The following is a 16,676-nucleotide window of genomic DNA, read 5'->3' on the forward strand; positions in this document are numbered from 1 at the left end:
CACATTTTTAAGAGCTATAGAAAAAAACTGATGGACAGCATGCTCAGATGCTAACAGCAATTGTTCTGGATTGTGGGAATTAGAGTGATTTTCTCTTCTTCTCTAGGATGATTTTGTATTTCTCTGTATTTTCCTTTTTTAAAAAATGAGTATGTACTAATTTTGTAATCAGGAAATAAATTTTAACCATTAAAGGTGGAGTCATAAGCTGATAACTACTAGACTTGAACTTCACAAGGGTGGGTGTCAAGTGGCCGTCTTGTTTATTGCTGCAACCCAGAACCCAGAACATTGCCAGGCACAGTAGATGTTCCTTCACATTTGATTACTGGCCATCAGGGGCAGGTTAGAAGACAAAGCCTACCTTTTCATAAAGTTTGAACCTCAAAAATGGTACCAAACCCAATCAACAAAGTCATAAACACAGTCATAGTTTAATAAAATAGGCACAGGACTTCTGACCTGAATCAAACTGAAAACCTAAACAGGCTCCAAGCCCAAGTTCCAGGATGGGGAGAAAAAGCAAACATAAAAGTTGCAGCTTTATCTCTTGGCCTCAATTCCCTTCTGCATAGAACTGAATGCTGATGTTCATTAATGAAAATGAGCTTTATTTCCTTGCACAAAAGAACATTTCAAGCCAGGTTGGTCAGTCACACTTGGGTGAGTCCTGCTCACATAAAAACTGGGGGTAGAAGAGGTACTTTAAGTTGTACTGAGTTTCAGCAAAGCAGTGAGCAACCTCCTGGTCACACTTGCACAAAAGTTCTTGGCATTCGTTCTCTGTTGGTCCTGGAAGAAGTGGGGAAACTGAGATTAGAGCAAGAATCTGCAGAGATTCAGTAAACATGAGGGAAGCCAGTAAAGCTGGAGGCAGGACTTGTCATAAGTCGCTTTTGTGTGACATTTGGCAGTTCACCATGTGATCTCCATTGGCACGGAAACTCCAGGAGACAGGTGATGTCAGTGGCGTTTTACAGAAAAGGAACCTGAAGTTTCAAATGGAGAATCCTAAGTGCTAACAACCTTTGACTTCTCTCCTGCATCAATATCACACTATTTCTTTTGGGGATCCATTATATAAGACACTAGGTGCCCGGCAAACATCCCAGCCTGTATTCAGAATGCCTGCTCTGCTACTTCCTAGCTCTGTGACCTCGCCTAACCTTTCTGAGCCCAAGTCTTCATTTTAAATGGATGCATTCTCCAATTTGCAGGGTTATTAGGCAGGCTGGGTGAGAAAGCCTATGTAAAATGCCCAACAGGGGCTTGGTACTGGACATATACTCCATCCACATTGGCTCCCACCTGCATTACTCTGCCTCCTTTCTCCAAGTCTCTTCCAGATGACCCTTAAAGAAAAACAGCTTATTTTGGGTAACAATCATGTACTCTCTGTTGCCCTATCTTATACAAACATGCAAAAGTTGCCGCCCAAACATGTCTCCTTCTTGGTTGGGAATTCCACTATTAGAGATTCATTCATTTGGCTTGAAAAGATTTTGTAATCTTCAAATCATATCTTATTTATCTAGAACATATAATGCCTTAAATAGCTATGGATATGTCACTTAATGATGTCACCCACTGCCCTTTAGTGTGGGCTCTTAATTATTCACATAAATGAAAAAAAAAATAGCCACTAATAAATCCTTCCCAATTCCTTCAAGAGGCACAGTGAAGCATGAGTGTTGGAGTTAGCTGGCTCAGCTACAGATTTAGCAGCTCTGCACCTTTGGACACATCATTTCATCCTTCCCAGACTCACTTTCCTCAGGAGCAACATGGGAATAACAATAGTAGCTACTTCTCAGTGTTGTTGGGAAAATAAAAAGAGACCAAGTCAGAAAAATGCAGGGCATACGTAGATATTCAGGAAGCAGGAATGGCCTCCTTAAGCTGCCAGTTAATCTTTAAAGAGCCCTCCTGAAACGTACAAGTTCCTGGGAGATCCCCAGGAGACAAAGCGTGAGAGTCAGAAAGTTCATCAGCTTCTTTCTGGGGGCAACACACAGAGTGCTTGGCAGTACCAGGAGGGGACAGAGTGGTGGGTGAGGGATCTAGCAGGAAGGCAGGGGGCCCAGGACCATCTGGCGATCATCTTTCCAGGCCATATAGTGAGCTGAGCTGATTAAAGAAGTTTATCTGCATGGCTATGCATAGGTCTTCCCAAACTCAGTCCGGGGTGGCAGCTTCAAGATTACTGCTTTAAATCTCTCTCCCTTTTCAATATTAAGTCAATTATTAATTAAATAAATAAGTTACATAAAGTTATAATTTAATTATATTAAATTGTATTAAATTACATTAAATGAATTTTATCACTGCTGTAAGTGGAAAACCAAAATCTTATACCATAAATATAAGGAGTCAATTAAATACCAAGCAAAACCAAACAACATCAACAATAAAAACCAGTATAGTGGATTGAATTATGTCCCCCCAAAACTCACTGGAGCTTGAATTGTGTTCCCCAAGTTTTATGTATTAGAAACTTGGCTCCCACTGTAACTGTTAAGAGGGTGGGAATTCCTATCATGGTAATTGAGAGGTGGAGCCTTGAAGAGGTGATTGGATTGTAGGACTGTGCAATAGAGAATGGATTAAAAATGGTGGTCAGGGGTGTGGTTCTGAGGGCTTTAAAAGATGGGGAGAGTACATCTCTGCTCTCTCTGCTTCCACCATCTTACAATGTGAGACTCCTGGGTCGCTGTCACCGTCACCAGATGGACTTTGGACTTCCTAGTCTCAGAAACTGTAAGCAATAAATTTCATTTTCTTTATAAATTACCTAGTTCCAAGTATTTTGTTATAAGCAACAAAGATGGACTAATACAACCAGTAAAAATACAATTCTAGTGTTAAGGTCTAGTTGATGCTGATTGCTACCTGAAGGCTGTGAGCCCCCAAATTGGGGTGCCTTGGTTAAGAATAAGGGAGATTAGTAAGTGTAAGAGAGGCTTAACCCCTCTAGTAGTCAGAACATCCTTGCCTAGATGGAAAAATTAACAGAGGACTGAAAGGGAAAATCTCATTTCCATCCATTTGATAGGCTTCCCACACTCTAAGAAACATTCTTGGGTTGGAGGGCAAAACACAAACACCCCCAGCTCCAAAAGCCTACTTTTAAACACTCTAAAAACTGCCTCAGTTACAATCCATTAAGTGGACAGCAACACAAGGAGCAATGACGGGAACCAGCGTTAATCGAGCAGTTGTGCAGAGCCAGGTGGTGGGCAAAGGGCTCTGTTGTCCCCATCTCATCCAGTCCTCTAAGGGCAGTGCCATCAGCCCCCCCGCCGGCCACCTTACAGAAGGGACATCCAGGAAGCATCAAGGGAACCAGGGCCCCACCTAGCTCAGCCTGACACAGACCTCCTCCTCCATCTTACCGTGGCATGGCGTGTCTGTCTGCAGGAAGGGGAGAGGGAGTCAACTCAGGGGCTGTGTCTGCCCTTACAATTCATGCCTATAGCAGAGGATTGTTTAATAGAGTTTTAATGGCATGGAAACAGCTTATGCTTACGAGGGCTGGCCGGTTAGCCCAGGTGGTTAGAGCACCATGTTGATAACACTGAGGTCAAGGGTTCGGATCCCTGTACTGGCCAGCCACAAAAAAAAAAGAAAGAAAGAAAGAAGAAAAGGAAGGGGGGTACAAAACATACTGCTATATATTTTTTAATTATGAACTTGAAAAAGAAGACAGGAAAAACACCAGAAGGTTAACCAGTGTTCGTGTGTAGTGTCTACAGGAGTTTTATTTCCTCTACTTTTATATTTTGTAACTCCAGACTCTCATACTTTGAGCCATATGATGCTTTCATCACAGAAAAATCAGTCTTATTAACAAAAGTGGAAGAGCAGCTATTTCAAGGGCTGATTTATAACATCTGTTAAATCTGAAATATCTATACTACCCACTCAGTAGCAGCACCAGAGGAGGTGGCTTGTGGGGGTTTGGGGGACCCAGTCCTCCCTAATCTTTACCAGGTCTCTTACCCCCCTCCCGAGCCTCTACAAATAAACACAATTTCCATTTTTTTTAAATGCCCTTGCTGCGTAAGTTTCCCTTCACAGCAAGTCCTACAACCACCCTTTCAGGTTGGCCCCCAGCCCTTCCCACATACAAACTTTAGACGAGCCTCAAAAACACCAATTGACCCAGCAATTCTAGGACTTGAGGCTACAAAATCTTGTGTGAGGACACAAGTGCACAAAGATTTATGAACATCCGTGGTCTCTGCAACTGTTCATTGCAGTTGATTGGGAAGTGGTCATTAAAAATAAAGTACAATCATCCCTCGGTATCCCTGGGGGATTGGTGCCAGGACCCCCAAGGATGCCAGAATCCATGATGCTCCAGTCCCTGATATAAAATGACACAGTATTTGCATATAACCTGTGCACATCTCCCATATACTTTAAATTATCTCTAGATTACTTATAACTCCTAATACTATGTACATACCATGTGAATAGTTGTTTACTGTATTGCTCAGGGAATAATTATAAGGGAAAAAAGTCTGTAACTATTCAGTACGATGCAACCATCATAGCCCTAACTACATTTTCAATCAGGGGTTAGTTGAAGCCATGGATGCGGGACCCACAGACAGGAAGGGCCAAATGTACATTTGTGTCATGGAGCAGTCACCCTCCACCACAGGCAGTTGGGTCTCCCAAGGGCATTTGGCAATATCTGGAGACATTTTTAGTCGTCATAATAAGGTAGGGTGCTACTAGCATCTAGTGTAATAGAGGCCAGGAACCCTACAATGCACAGGATGGCCCCCCACAACACAGAACTATTTGGCCCCAAATGTCAATAGTTTCAAGGTTGAAAAGCCCTGCCATAGGTTATTACTAACTTTAAAAGAATGACGTCAACCCATATGTTCCAAGATGCCCAAGACACAATGTTAAGTGAAACAAAATTATAAAATGTATGTATTGTGATCTGAATATAAGTGTGTGTGTGTGTAAATAAACACATACACGAACAAATCTGGAGGAAGAGATGCCAAACTTAAGAGAGGTTAGTTAATTCTGGTGGATGGAGCATAATTTTCTATATTAGAATATTTTTTTAATATTTGAATTTTTTTACAACAAACATATATTAGGTTTGAATCAGAAAAAGCATATAGATGAATAGATGGATGAATGGATGGATGGATGAACAGATGGATTAAAAATCATGTATAAAAATTGGTAATAGAACCAGCCAGTGCAGGAGCAAGACCCCCTGCCCATAAATTTTTCATGGGCTGCTGCACAACAGAGACTCTCAGAGCAGTGTGACATGGTGGAGTGGAGACCCCTGAGGAAGGAGCCACTGCAGCTGCCTGGCTATCACCCAAGGGCAGCATTCAGAGCTGGCTGGAGGCTGGCTGTGCAAGGACAAGAGAGAAGTCAGCCACAGGTCAACTGGACAAGTACCCCAGCAGGTCCTTCTTCCCCTCACACCTTCATCTGTCCACTGGCATGTCCTACAGCTTCCCTGCTATAGTTTGAATGTCCCCCAAAACTCATATTGAGGCTTGATCCCTGCTTGATCCCCATAGTGTTAGGAGGGTGGGAAATCTGACTATGGTATTAGAAAGGTGGGGCCTTTGGGAGGTGATTGGATCTTGAGAGCTCTGCCCTCATGAACAGATTAACTAATGGGTTAATGGTTTAATAAGTTATCACAGGAGTGGCACTGGTGACTTCATACTAAAAGCAAGTGAGTACGTTAACATGCTCAGCCCTCTTGCCGTGTGATCCCCCTGCAGTGCCTGGGGACTCTGCATAGAGTCCTACCAGGAAGAAGGCCCTCACCAGATATGCCCCCTCAACCTTGGACTTCCCAGCCTCCAAAACTGTAAGACAAATTCCGTTTCTTTATAAGTCTCCCAGTTTCAGGTGTCCTGTTATAATTAACAGAAAACTGAGAAATACATCCACCTTCCAAACAAATTTGCCCAGAAGCCAGCCCCTTCCACCACCTCCATTGCCACCATCTGCCCAAGCCACCTCTCACCAAGACACTGAAACAGTCTCATAATCAGTGACCGGCTTTACCCTTGCTCCGTCCAGGAAATGTCCCATGCAGCAGTAACAGTGGTTTGGCTAAAATGCAAATCAGATAATGTCCCTCATCTGCTCAGAACCCTCCCTGGCTCTCCATCTCTCTCAGAGGAAAACCTCCACTGCCCTGTGTAATCTAGCCCCCCTCACTCTGACAGCATTGCCGACTGCTCTCACCCTGGGCAACTCTGCTCTATCCTCCCCGTCCTCCTTGCACTCCTTAGAACACCAAGGCACTCATTCCTACCTCAGGGCCTTTGTACTAGTGTTCTACCACCTCTTCACATGGCTGGGTCCTCTCATTCTCCAGAGATCTGCTTCAATGGCATCTTTTCAGTGACACTTTCTCTCACCCCTGACCACTCTTTATAAAAGAGGACCCCCTCTCCATGCACCCCGGTTTTTTTATTAAGGCAAAATTTCCATAACATAAAATTTACCATTTTAACCATTTTAAAGTACACAAATCAGTGGCATTTAGTACATTCACAATGCTCTGTCTCTATCTAGTTCCAAAACATATTTATCACCCCACAAGGAACCCCAAACCCCTTAAGCAGTAACTCCCCATTATCCTTCTCCTGAGTCCCTCGTAAACACTAATCTGCTTTCTGTCTCTATCGATTTGCCTCTTCTGGACATTTCATATAAATGAAGTCATACAATATGCAACCTTTCATGTTGGGCCCCTTTCACTCAGCATCATATTTTGGAGGTTCATCCATGTTGTAGCAGATACAGTACCTTACCTGCCTTATTATTTATCACAGTACTTATAAAAGCACGTGGCACACAATTTCCCTGTCCCCTCCTTTTAGACTACAGTACTTTGCTACTCTGTCTTGCCCAAAACCTAGCTTGGGTTAGCCGGTTAGCTCAGTTCATTAGACCATGGTGCTTATAACACCAAGGTCCAGGGTTCAATCCCTGTACTGGCCAGCTGCAGACAAACAAACAAAAAACCCCAAAACTTAGCATGAAGCCTGGCTCAGAGTAGATTCTCAATAACATTTGTTGAGAGAATATAGAAAAGCCATGCATCATTTCCAATACTTAAACCCAGCAACTATATTTGATTGTTCCCATTTTACAGATGAGAAAAGTGAGGCCCAAAGGGATTCAGTAACTCATCCAAGGCCACAGAGCTGGGAAGGGGTGGACCAGGATTCCAGCCCAGATCTGCCCAGACACCTGGACCTCCCTTGCCCTTCCCCCCTCCTCCCTGAGCAAGAAAGATTCTTTCAAAACCAAGACTTAGCCTCACTGCTCCATGGCCTCAGGAACCTGATGGCATCATGTTTTCAAGAAGAACAAAAGCTTAAAAGGAAAAATAGCTTCCAAGCATCCAGTTTAAAATTAGGGCCTGCCAGTAAATATTATTATAGGCTTAAATTTTATAAAATATATTTAAGTCAGGCCCATAAATGGAAAATGGGCCAAACTTGTAATTAAATAAACAACTATATTCAGAATATCTCCAAACAGAATAAGAGAATATTTTTAGCCAAAAATGCATAATAGATATTTTGGTTCTTTTCAGTTTGTTCAGGGAAAACAGTTCTGTAAACAGGCATGGACTCTACCAGCAGAAACACCAATAAATATTTTATAAACATAATTTTCAAATGGGTAAGAGCAAGCAAAACATACAAGTTGAAGGGAGAACTGAAAGATCTCTAGCAGATTTTCTATTCAAGCTCTATTTTACCTCCTTTCCACCACACTGGATGGGGACAGTTTAGGGACAAGTTACTTCCTCTCCCTGGGCTTCAGTTTCCTCAACTCTAAATGAGAAGTTTGGAGGAGATAACATCTACAGCACTTTCAGTCCTAAAAATTGATATTATGGCTCCATATTAATTCAGCTTTTCTCTTATGCCAACTCCTAATTCATACAAGGGAGATATGGCTGAGAATCCATGCATATCTAAAAACATCCTTCTAGTAACACTTAGGATAGCATCCTTGCCTCTAGAACAGACCAAGCCTGCCAAAGCCAGGGTTTTAGTGAAGAGTCATACCTGATCCTTGATTCTCTCTAGAGGAGGTAGCAGGGGTCAGAGAGGTTCAGTTCAGGATGAGAGACGGAGGAGAGGGGAAGGGAGAGAAAAACAACCCCTGGCCAATCTGTTTATCACGTTACAAACCCTTTTCTCATCCTCGCAACACCCATCTTCTAGGTAAGGAAACTGAAGCTCAGAGAGGTCAAGTCATTAGCTCGAGAAGATGGAACCCTCATCCATCTAGGGCCAAGTGATTTTCAACAAGAGTACCAAGACTTTTCAATGAAGAAAGAAAAGTCTCTTCAACAAATGGTGCTGGGACAGATGGATAACAACGTGCAAAAGAATGAAGTTGGAATCCCTACCTCACTCCATATATAAAAATTTACTCAAAATCGATCAATAACTTAAATATAAGAGTTAAAACTATAAAACTATTAGAAAAAAACAGAGGGGTAAACTTTCATGACCTTAAATTTGGCGATGGATTCTTAGGACACCAAAAACATGAGCAACAAAAGACAAAACTGATAAATTGGACTTCATCAAAATTTTAAAAATTTGTGCATCAAGGACATTAGCAAGAAAATAAAGAAAACTTATAGAATGGGAGAAAATATTTGCAAATCATAGATCTGACAAGGGTCCAGTATCCCGAATGTATAAAGAATTCTTACAATTCAACAAGAAAAAGACAAACAACCCAATAAAAATGGGCAAAGGACTTGAATAGACATTTCTCCAAAGAAGATATAAAAGTGGCCAAGAAGCACATGAGAAAACATGCTCAACATCATTAGTCACTAGGGAAAAGCAAATCAAAACCACAATAAGATACCACTTTATACCCACTTATTAAAAAAAAAAAACAACAACTAGAAAATAGACGAGGCTCTGGGGTAACTGGATCCCTCATACATTGCTGGTGAGAATGTCCAATAGTGCATCTGCAGTGGAAAACAGTTCGGTGGTTTCTCAAAAAGTAAAACATACAATAACAATATGACCCATCAATTTCACTCCTAGGTATATACTCCAAAGAATTGAGAACAGGTACTCAAATACTTGTTTAGCTATTCACAATAGCTAAAAGGAGAAAACAACCCAAATGTCCATCGTTGGATAACTGGATAAATAAAACGTGGTATATTCACACAATGGAATATTATTTGGCCGTAGAAATGAATGAAGTGCTGATTCCTGCTACAACATAGATGAACTTTGAAAACATTATGTTAAGTGAAAGAAGCCAGACATAAAAGGCCACATATCGATAATTCCATTAATGTGAAATATCTAGACTAGGTAAATCCATAGAGATAGAAAACACATTGGTGGCTGCCAGATGCTGGTGGTAGGGACAAATGCAGACAGACTGCTTAATGCATATAGGTTTTTGTTTTGTTTTTTTGGCGGCTGGCCGGTATGGGGATCCAAACACTATACTCTAACCAACTGAGCTGACTGGCCAGCCCTCAGTATGGGTTTTTTTTTGAGGGGAAGTTATAATTGGTGGTAGTTGGACAACATTGTGACATTGTGAGTGTACTAAAAATCACTGAGGTATACACTTTAAGATGGTAAATTTTATGTTATGCTTATCCTTGTTTTAAGAAGAAAAGGGGGGAAAAGCGATGGAATCAGTTGTTTGGGTCATTTCTAGATCCTCAGATAACTCCAAATCTCAAGTCTTACCTATATTCTGCCTGTACTATTACTTACTTCCTAGGTTTTCAAATGATTTAGCCTTTTAATTTATTTGAAGGGAAATTGCAAATAGAATATACCATACATAAAAAGGTAATGTTAAAAATAAATGCTTCAGGGCCGGCCCGGTGGTGCACTGGAGAGTGAGCCACTTGGGAGCGCGGTGGCGCCCATAAAAAGGTAATGTTAAAAATAAATGCTTCAGGGCCGGCCCGGTGGTGCACTGGAGAGTGCGCCACTTGGGAGCGCGGTGGCGCCCCCACCGAGGGTTCGGATCCCATGTGGAGACCGGTTCCCGCTCACTGGCTGAGCATGGTGCGGACGCAACACCGAGGGTTGTGATCCCGTTACCGGTCAGTAAAAAAGACAAAAAGGGAAAAAATAAATAAATACTTCACTCCTTTTGATATTGCTTTGTTTTAAAATCAGATAAGATTGCCCTGAGAGACATGACGTTTGTAATTGTAGTTTTATTTTTCTTTTAACTTTAGAAGTGGTTGGTTATGTAAAATGTATATTGTGACATTATAAGGATTATGCGACAATTTTCCTCATTAAATACAAGTTGCTTGTGGTTAAAGATAAATAAATAAATAGGTAGATAGAAAACACAAAGGATTTTTTTTAAGCCAGAATTAAATGTAGTAGGTATAGAACTGTTCTTAGATAAGACTCTAAGCCAGAAGCCTGCTCTTTTTGTTAAAAAGGGAAAAGTTGAAGGAATTGTTCAGAGAACATCTGTACAAGTATATCCTTTACACAGATTCTACCATCAACATTTCACTGCATCACTCATCCCTCCATCCATCCATCTCTCTATCCATTCATCCATCTACCTTTGCTTTGTTTTGATATGCTTTAAAGTAAGTTGCAGATATCAGTGCATTTTACCCTTAATCACTCCAAGTTGTGCATTACTTTTCTTTCTAACTTTTAATTCACAAGTAATTCATGAAGACACCATCTTTGTAAAAAATGCAAACATTACAGAGAACATGAAGTTGCCATTGCTCCCCTCAACCTGATCCTGTCCCTAGAGACGACCACAGCTATCCTCAATTTGGAGTGTATCCTGGCACATCTTTTTCTGAGCTTTGCATATGACTACATGTAGCCAGGGAAAGTAGTATGGTACAATTTTGCAAGTTTCTTTCCTCTTTTTTTAAGACACCAATGGTGCTGTACTGGAAAAGTCATTTTGCAGTTTGTTTTTTCACTTATCTTTCAATGTCAGATATGGTTCTATCTTGTCCTTTCTCCAGGCTGCAGGGTACCAGGCCAGCCCTATTTGTTCTTTAAGAACTCAATTCAAATGTTACCTCTCTGAGATGCCTTCCCACATCCTATCTCCCCAAACTTCCAACCTTCTGGGATCTATTACAGCCCAGGTTATATTAAAATATGTTTATTTTCATGTCTCCTCTTTTTTTTTTTTTTTTTTTCAAGAAAGATGACTGGTAAGGGGATCTTAACCCTTGACTTGGTGTTGTCAGCACCATGCTCACCCAGTGAGCCAACCGGCCATCCCTATGTGGGATCCGAACCCGTGGCCTTGGTGTTATCAGCACCGCACTCTACCGAGTGAGCCACGGTCCGGCCTAGCACGGCCCCCTTCTGATGGACACTTAGATTGTTTATACCTGGTATCAATTCTATCTTTTTCCTCTTTGTCCAGACACCAAAGAAATAGGTTTCTTTGGGCATTTTTTCAAGTGTTCATTGTCAAAGATCACTTATATTAGATAAACCCAAAGGGTGGTCTATGGAGAATTGAAAGCAGTGTTATCTTATTTCTTTTTTCTTTTTTTTTTCCTTTTTGTCTTTTTTCGTGTCCGGCAACGGATCGCAACCCTCAGTGTCGCGCCCGTACCGGACCGGGACCGGCAACGGGATCGCAAACCTCGGTGCTGCGCCCGCACCTCGCTCAGCCAGTGAGCGGGAACCGGTCTGTATGTGGGATCCGAACCCTCGGTGGGAGCGCCGCCGTGCTCCCAAGCGGCGCACTGTAGCAGTGTGCCACCGGGCCGGCCCATCTTATTTCAACAAGGGCACAGAAGTCATCTGGCTCTGTCAGGATGCCCAGTGGACACTTGGGGAGGTTGGCATGTGCTGTGATGGGGACTCACCGCACACAACGCGCTTACTGATGCACCGCCAGGGGTAGGGATTCAACTTGGGCCTGCAGCCAGCCTCCTCGGCACGAGTGTAACAGCAGTCGTGGTGAAAGCAGCACCTGCGGATGTCAGACAGGCAGACCAGCTGGTAGGTGAGGGCAGGGATCTCTCCTGTCCATCCTCCCTTGCCAGGACTATGGGTGAGTGATGATTCCCAAGGAGCCAGCGTCCTCTGGTCCAAGCTTTGTCCCTGATAATCCCATCCTGGGAAGAATTCCACAGCCCCAGCATGCCCTGCACTGTCTCCATCACCTGGCCATGCCTGACCCTGGTCCCCACCTGCCTGCCTCACTCTCTGAGCCTCCGAACCCTGGAGTAGCTCCAGCCACACCGGCTTCCTCTCTGTTCTTTGAGTGAGCCAAGCCCTTCTTACCTCCTGACTGCCCATGTCATACCCTCTGCCTGGGACAACTTCATGACCACTCTTCACCCTTTAGGTCTCAGCCCCAGCACCAGCCCCCACCCCAGGATGTCATCCAGACCTCCATCTACTTCCCTGGGCTATGATAGTTTCCTTGATATACCCTTTTATAAAACCAAGTTCCTTCCCTTCAGGGAAGGTTTACAATGAAACCCTCATTATAAGCCTCATTAATGTCTAACCAGTGCTCTGTGAGGGCGGGACCATGTCTGTCCTGTTCCCACAGTGTGCCCAGGGCCCAGCCCAGGGCCTGCCACATAACAGGACCTCAGTACACATTTGCTGTTGAACACCTCCCTGAGGAACACTCACAAAGACCCCTATACCCACCAGTCACTCATCCATTCACTCATTCACTCATTCACTGGTATTCTCTCCATCCACCCATCATCAGCCCCACTCTGTCAAGGTCTGGTGTGGAGAGGTTGGCCACCTCCTACCCTGCCTTCAGGTAGCCCCCAATCTAGCAAGGTAGGCAAACAAGCCACCAGACACAAGCGTGGTAAGAAGTGCTGGAATGCGGGGTAAGCACTGGGGGCTCTGGGAGCCCAGAGGAGGTGGCAGGCCCAGCTAGGCTTCAGGGAAGGCTTCCTGGAGCGGGTGATGATGCCTGAGTCACAACTGAAGGATATGCAGGAACCAGACAACCGGAGTGTGGGAGTGCATGGCTGGTTGCAGGAGTGTCCCAGGCACCGAGATAAGTAAAGATGTCTAGGTGACAAGCTAGGGAAGAGGCAACCAGATTCTGTACTCTGCTGCTTCCTAGCTTTGCAGAGTGAGTGGCTGTGCTGCTCTAACCCTCAGGGCCTTCATCTGTAAAATGGGGGTGACCCTCATGCCTATCTCTAAGAATGGTCATGAGGACAAATGAGAAGAAGTCATGGAAAGACCTCAGCCCCCAGCCCTGCACAGAGCAGGCATTTCTCACACAGTAGCAGGGTGCAGAGGTTGGGGGCACGAACCCACCAGACTGCCTGGGTTCAAAGCCCAGCTCCCACGCTTTCTTCTGTGTGGCCCTAGACAAGTTACTTAATCTTTCTGTGCCTCTGTTTCTTCATCTATGAAGTGGGGTTGTTGTGAGGACTCAGTGGGATTCTCAAAGCAGTTCCTGGTGCATAATACATAATAAGTCTGGTTACCTTTATGTTTGTATTTTTGTAGGCAATGTAATCAGCCCATGGCCAGGATAAGGGGCAGCTGGCACCAATATCTGACCTCACTGGCCACATTACCCAGGAGGTGTTCTGCCCTCAAGGTAGTACCATGTGCTGGGATCTTCCTGGGCCAAACCCCAAAATCAGTTTTGGGTATTTCCTCATGGGACTTGACTACACTACCCCAGGGGGTGAGGGACCTTCCAGCCTGGGTCCAAGCAGGCACTCACCAGTCAGTGGCATCCTTGGGCTTGCCACGGCCACCCAGGCCACAGTAGCAGCCATAGTCCACATAGGCCAAGGGGTTTCGGGCCCCAACACAATTCACAGTCCCTGCCAGTTCCAGGATCCCACGTCGGTGCACATGTGACCTCCTAGAGGCTGGGGGCAAATAAAGGTCAGAGGTTGCAGGTCAGGGCTTCCCTCACCCTAGGAAAGGGCACCAGCCTGAGAAAGGCCCAGATATTGCAACCTGTCTGGGATTGAATCCTACTCCCTAGCTGTGTAACCTTGGACAAATGACTAACCTTTCTGTGCCTCAGTTTTCTCGTCTGTAAAATGGGGGATAAGGTGACCTAAACTCATAGAACAAAGTGAGATCATGCATGTAAAGTACCTGGCACATAATAAGCTCTAACTATTATAATCAGCATCCTTCAGGCAGCTTTGAAAAGAAGAATGAGTCATCGACCACAGCATGTGAGAGATCACGCCTCTGGGCCTTTGCACAGCTGGTGCCTCTTTCTGGAATGCCCTGATTCCCAATCCCCTGCCCAAGTCAACTCCACACGCAGTCAGATTGCAAGTTGTGCATCAAATGTTTGTTGAGTTGCCTGTGCCGGGCATTGGGCATCAGAGATGAGCTAGATAGGGTCCCTGTCACCAAGAAGGGCTCCTGTGCGGTGGCTCCCCAGTTCCTGCCCATGTCAACTCCTCCCTGCCCAGTGACAGCAGCGGAGGAAGCAGCCTGGGGGACAGAGCCGAAGCTGGTGCCCAGGCCTGCTATCTCCTGAGGCTGCTCCCCACCGCTCCAGGGGTGGAGCATCCAGCAGAGGTTGAGGCATTGCATTAGGTCATCCTTTCTCACGTCTACAGCATGTTTTCATCACACTGATGTTTTTGAGGAGTCTAGCCCAAATTTCAATCCAATTTTGTTTGTTCTCAGTGGAAAAAGTAGCATGTTAGTGTGAGGGAATAGAGATGAATCAAATAGGAAGAAAATGTAAAAGCGAGTTCAGGATCCAAAACCTTCACCTTCCTCTCTCAATGACAGGTCTCTCCCAGCAGCCCGCACGTCTGCCTCAAACCTCCCATGACTCCCACCGAGTCTGGAGAAAGCTCAGGGGCCTCACTGCAGCCCCAGGTCTTGCGGGAGCCAGCCCCTTCCACCTCCCCAGCATTCTCCCTCCCAAACCTGGAACCATTTACTGTCCCCTCCAGGTATACCCTGTCACTTACACACTCTGCTACAAATGCCCTCACCCCATCCTCACCCAGTTCATGGGCTACCTCCCTACAGAATCTGCCTCACCCTTCAGGTGGCCAGAGGGACCCCTGCCATATGTGCTGCTTCTGCTTATGGGAGTGAACCTCTAGACTGGGAGCTCTTCCGGCACAGATGTCTAACTTTGGCAGCTTAGAATGCCCTGGCACATGGTGAGCTTCCAGGAAAGGTCCCTTGACCTCTGGATGTGAGCCCCATAGAACCCCCAAGAAGGTACCAGTCCCAACACCATATCGTGAAGCTGTCCCCAGAGATGGCTCCCTACCCTGACCTGACCATTCTCTGGTGTCTCAGAGCTTTGGGGACTGCCCACTGCAGGGCCCAGGCATGGGACAGACACCCAGCACTGCTTGGAACCAAGGAAAACACTCCCTCTGTGCCAACATAGGTGGGGCAGGTCATAGTGTGGTCTATTTGCTCTGCCTGCCCACGGCAACCTCCTCTGGGAGTGCCAGGGCTGCCTGGGCACCCTATGGGTCCCAGGGGCTACATGCATGTATATGTGTGTCTGTGCTTCCCTTCTGTGTGTACGTCCATTACACATCTGAACTTGTCCTGGGGGCTGTCTCAGGTGTCCCTGAGGTGTGTGGGTGTGGGTGTGTGTGGCTACATGCATGTATATGTGTGTCTGTGCTTCCCTTCTGTGTGTACGTCCATTACACATCTGAACTTGTCCTGGGGGCTGTCTCAGGTGTCCCTGAGGTGTGTGTGTGTGTGTGTGTGTGTGTGTTTATGTTCCCCTAGGAATACCTTTGCCTGTGTCTGCAGTGTGGGTCTGTGTGTGAGTCTGTCCATGAGCCATACACCTGGGTGCCCAGGTGAGTCTGGGGGCTGGATCTGAGCCTGTGCTTCTCTGTGCCTGTGGTGTCTGTATATTCCCCTCTGAACACCTGTATCTGTGTACCCCAGAAACAGGCAGCCACCAAGGGGACCTCTCTGAGGGTAACCCCCAGGACTGGGTGAGAAGGGGACACTATGTTCTTCTCCCACCCCCAAGCTGGGATCCTTCTGCCCCTGATCCTCCCACCCTCTGCTGTCAGCCTGGGCAGTCTTATCTCAGACCCCTCAAACAGGTGGAGTATAGGGTCAGTTCACAGGACCCCAGACCTGGGCTTCAGGTTGCTGGAGAAGTTACAGTAAATGTGGGTGTTATGGCATGGACTGGGGAAGGGCTGGGCTAGTTCTGAGTCCCTGGGAGGACAGAGTGAGGGGGCCCCTGGAGAGAACTGGGGAATAGGGCTCCCGGGTCCGCAGGGAGGGCTGGAGGAGCCCTGGGATCTCCTGGGTCCTCGGGAGGCCAGTGCCTCACTCACCTGCGCTGGATCTGGGTCCAGGTTCCAGCAGCAGCAGCAGCAGAAGCAGCAGCAACATTACTGGCGGGCACAGGGCACATCTGATGGAGGCAGGTGTGGGACACTCCGGGCCAGAGGAATCACAAGCCCGGGCCGACCCCCACCCAGGATGCCGCGCCCGGCCCCGCCCCCGCCTCACCTTCTCGCGGGGCCTGGGCGGAGCCAGGCAGGGGCGGACACCTGGAGCCGCGCGGAGCCTGTGTCCCCGACCTCTGCATCTTGACCACCGAATGGGCTCGAGAGGCCATCCAGGGCGCTGGGGCGAGAAGGGGGCGTCGGGCCCCGCGATGTC

The 16,676-nt window shown here is 45.9% G+C and overlaps 1 protein-coding gene across 2 annotated transcripts; it reads right to left on the reverse strand.

Annotated features, from left to right (window-relative positions):
* Window positions 1-590: 590 nt before the first annotated feature.
* PLA2G10 (phospholipase A2, group X) lies at window positions 591-16,445 on the reverse strand. 2 transcript variants are annotated; one of them, XM_008580140.1, is made up of 5 exons: window positions 16,346-16,445; window positions 13,759-13,909; window positions 11,906-12,012; window positions 1,309-1,352; window positions 591-792 (listed from the first exon to the last, which is right to left on the reverse strand). In XM_008580140.1, the coding sequence occupies exons 1-5, from the start codon at window positions 16,401-16,403 to the stop codon at window positions 706-708; spliced, it is 447 nt and encodes a 148-aa protein (XP_008578362.1). In that variant the 5' UTR covers window positions 16,404-16,445; the 3' UTR covers window positions 591-705. The 2 variants fall into 2 exon arrangements, with proteins under 2 accessions (XP_008578362.1, XP_008578361.1); XM_008580139.1 differs by lacking the exon at window positions 1,309-1,352.
* Between the last annotated feature and the right edge of the window lie 231 nt (window positions 16,446-16,676).

The sequence above is a fragment of the Galeopterus variegatus genome, unplaced genomic scaffold (genome assembly GCF_000696425.1).
Source record: "Galeopterus variegatus unplaced genomic scaffold, G_variegatus-3.0.2 Scaffold2033, whole genome shotgun sequence".
Taxonomy (NCBI): Eukaryota; Metazoa; Chordata; class Mammalia; order Dermoptera; family Cynocephalidae; genus Galeopterus; species Galeopterus variegatus.

What these genes read in the sequence shown, in the direction of transcription:
- PLA2G10 (XM_008580139.1), bottom strand. Translation starts at nt 16,403, where the DNA reads ATGTTGCTGCTGCTTCTGCTGCTGCTGCTGCTGGAACCTGGACCCAGA. An exon ending in TGGACCCAGATCCAGCGCAG is followed by an intron (nt 13,910 to 16,345) that starts GTGAGTGAGGCA and finishes ATTTGCCCCCAG; the next exon opens with CCTCTAGGAGGTCACATGTG. An exon ending in CCCAAGGATGCCACTGACTG is followed by an intron (nt 12,013 to 13,758) that starts GTGAGTGCCTGC and finishes TGACATCCGCAG; the next exon opens with GTGCTGCTTTCACCACGACT.